Source organism: Apis dorsata, unplaced genomic scaffold (genome assembly GCF_000469605.1).
Source record: "Apis dorsata unplaced genomic scaffold, Apis dorsata 1.3 scaffold_728, whole genome shotgun sequence".
In the NCBI taxonomy this organism is placed as follows: domain Eukaryota; kingdom Metazoa; phylum Arthropoda; class Insecta; order Hymenoptera; family Apidae; genus Apis; species Apis dorsata.
In genome coordinates, this window is record NW_006263893.1 from 21161 (window position 1) to 22387 (window position 1227).

Consider the following 1227-nt stretch of genomic DNA (forward strand, 5'->3'; position numbering starts at 1 on the left):
TATTATCTATAATAAAATATTTACGCATAACGATCATAAATAGAATGTTCATATAACGGATATTCCAAGAAAGAAATTTTATTACAATTCAATGTTATATATTTTTATTAAATCTTACCTTTTTCCGACTCCAAACAACATTAATCGAAGGTTTACCACGACGGAAACCTGGTTGATCGATTACATCATCGTGGATTAAGGAAGCGTTATGGATCATCTCGGAAATCATCGCTATTTGTCGTTGCGAATCCAAGAGACCACTGAAACGAAATGAATTGTGTTTCAATCATATTTTCATTCCATTTTTCTAATTCAATGTTTGTAATTATATTTTTAAAAAATTATTATTTATTTAATTCTTTATTCTAAAAATATTATTTCACTCTAAATCAAAATTAAAGTAAATAAAAATGATATAATTATCTACTTAATATGAATAAAAAAACATGATTTTTATCAATTATATATTTACTACTATAAAAATATATTTATAATTGTGTTTTATTTAATTTGTGTAATATCTTTTAAAACTTTTAATTCTTTGGATGAAAATTAATTTTTTTTATTAAAATACTACAAAAATAACTATCTATTTTTTTTTAAGTTTATTAAATTATTGAATTTTGAATAATAAAAAGCATAATATTTATATATAAATATGTAAATATTCCCAGAAAATTGTAATGTAATATGCAATAGTAATAATGTATATAAAGTATTAATAAATTAATATTAATATATTAATTTATAAAATTAGCATCAACAAGACTTATTAATATTACAATATTATGTATATAATATATTAATAATAATAATTATATATTATAATATGTAACTTAATTAATTTAATATAACTAATATAATTAACTAATTTAACAATTCAATTAATTTAAATAATTCAATCATAATTAATGACATATTTATTGAATAATCACAACTAATAATACATTTTATTTCTATTATGATGTATTGTAGTTTATATAATAAAATTACATTACATAATAATAATAAGAAATAAACGAAATTAATTTGATAAAATGAATATTTTATATAAACATATAATTAGTATTTTTCACTTTTTTTATTAAAAAAAATTTGATAGTAGAATTAAAGTTTCTATAACTACGGATTTTATTACAAAAAGTCTAGATATATTATATATATTATATTAAACTACATATTATATTAATTTAATTATATTTTCTAAAAAATTATAATTTATATTTT

At 16.4% G+C, this 1227-nt stretch overlaps 1 protein-coding gene across 1 annotated transcript in view; it reads right to left on the reverse strand.

The window, feature by feature from the left end:
* Nucleotides 1-79: 79 nt before the first annotated feature.
* The window catches only part of LOC102681170 (decaprenyl-diphosphate synthase subunit 1-like), a 28437-nt gene continuing 27289 nt past the window's right edge, over nucleotides 80-1227 (reverse strand). The window contains exon 3 of the mRNA XM_006622574.2: nucleotides 80-260. Coding sequence (XP_006622637.1) covers nucleotides 95-260 — 166 coding nt within the window. The 3' untranslated portion in view covers nucleotides 80-94. The remainder of the gene's footprint in view (nucleotides 261-1227) is intronic.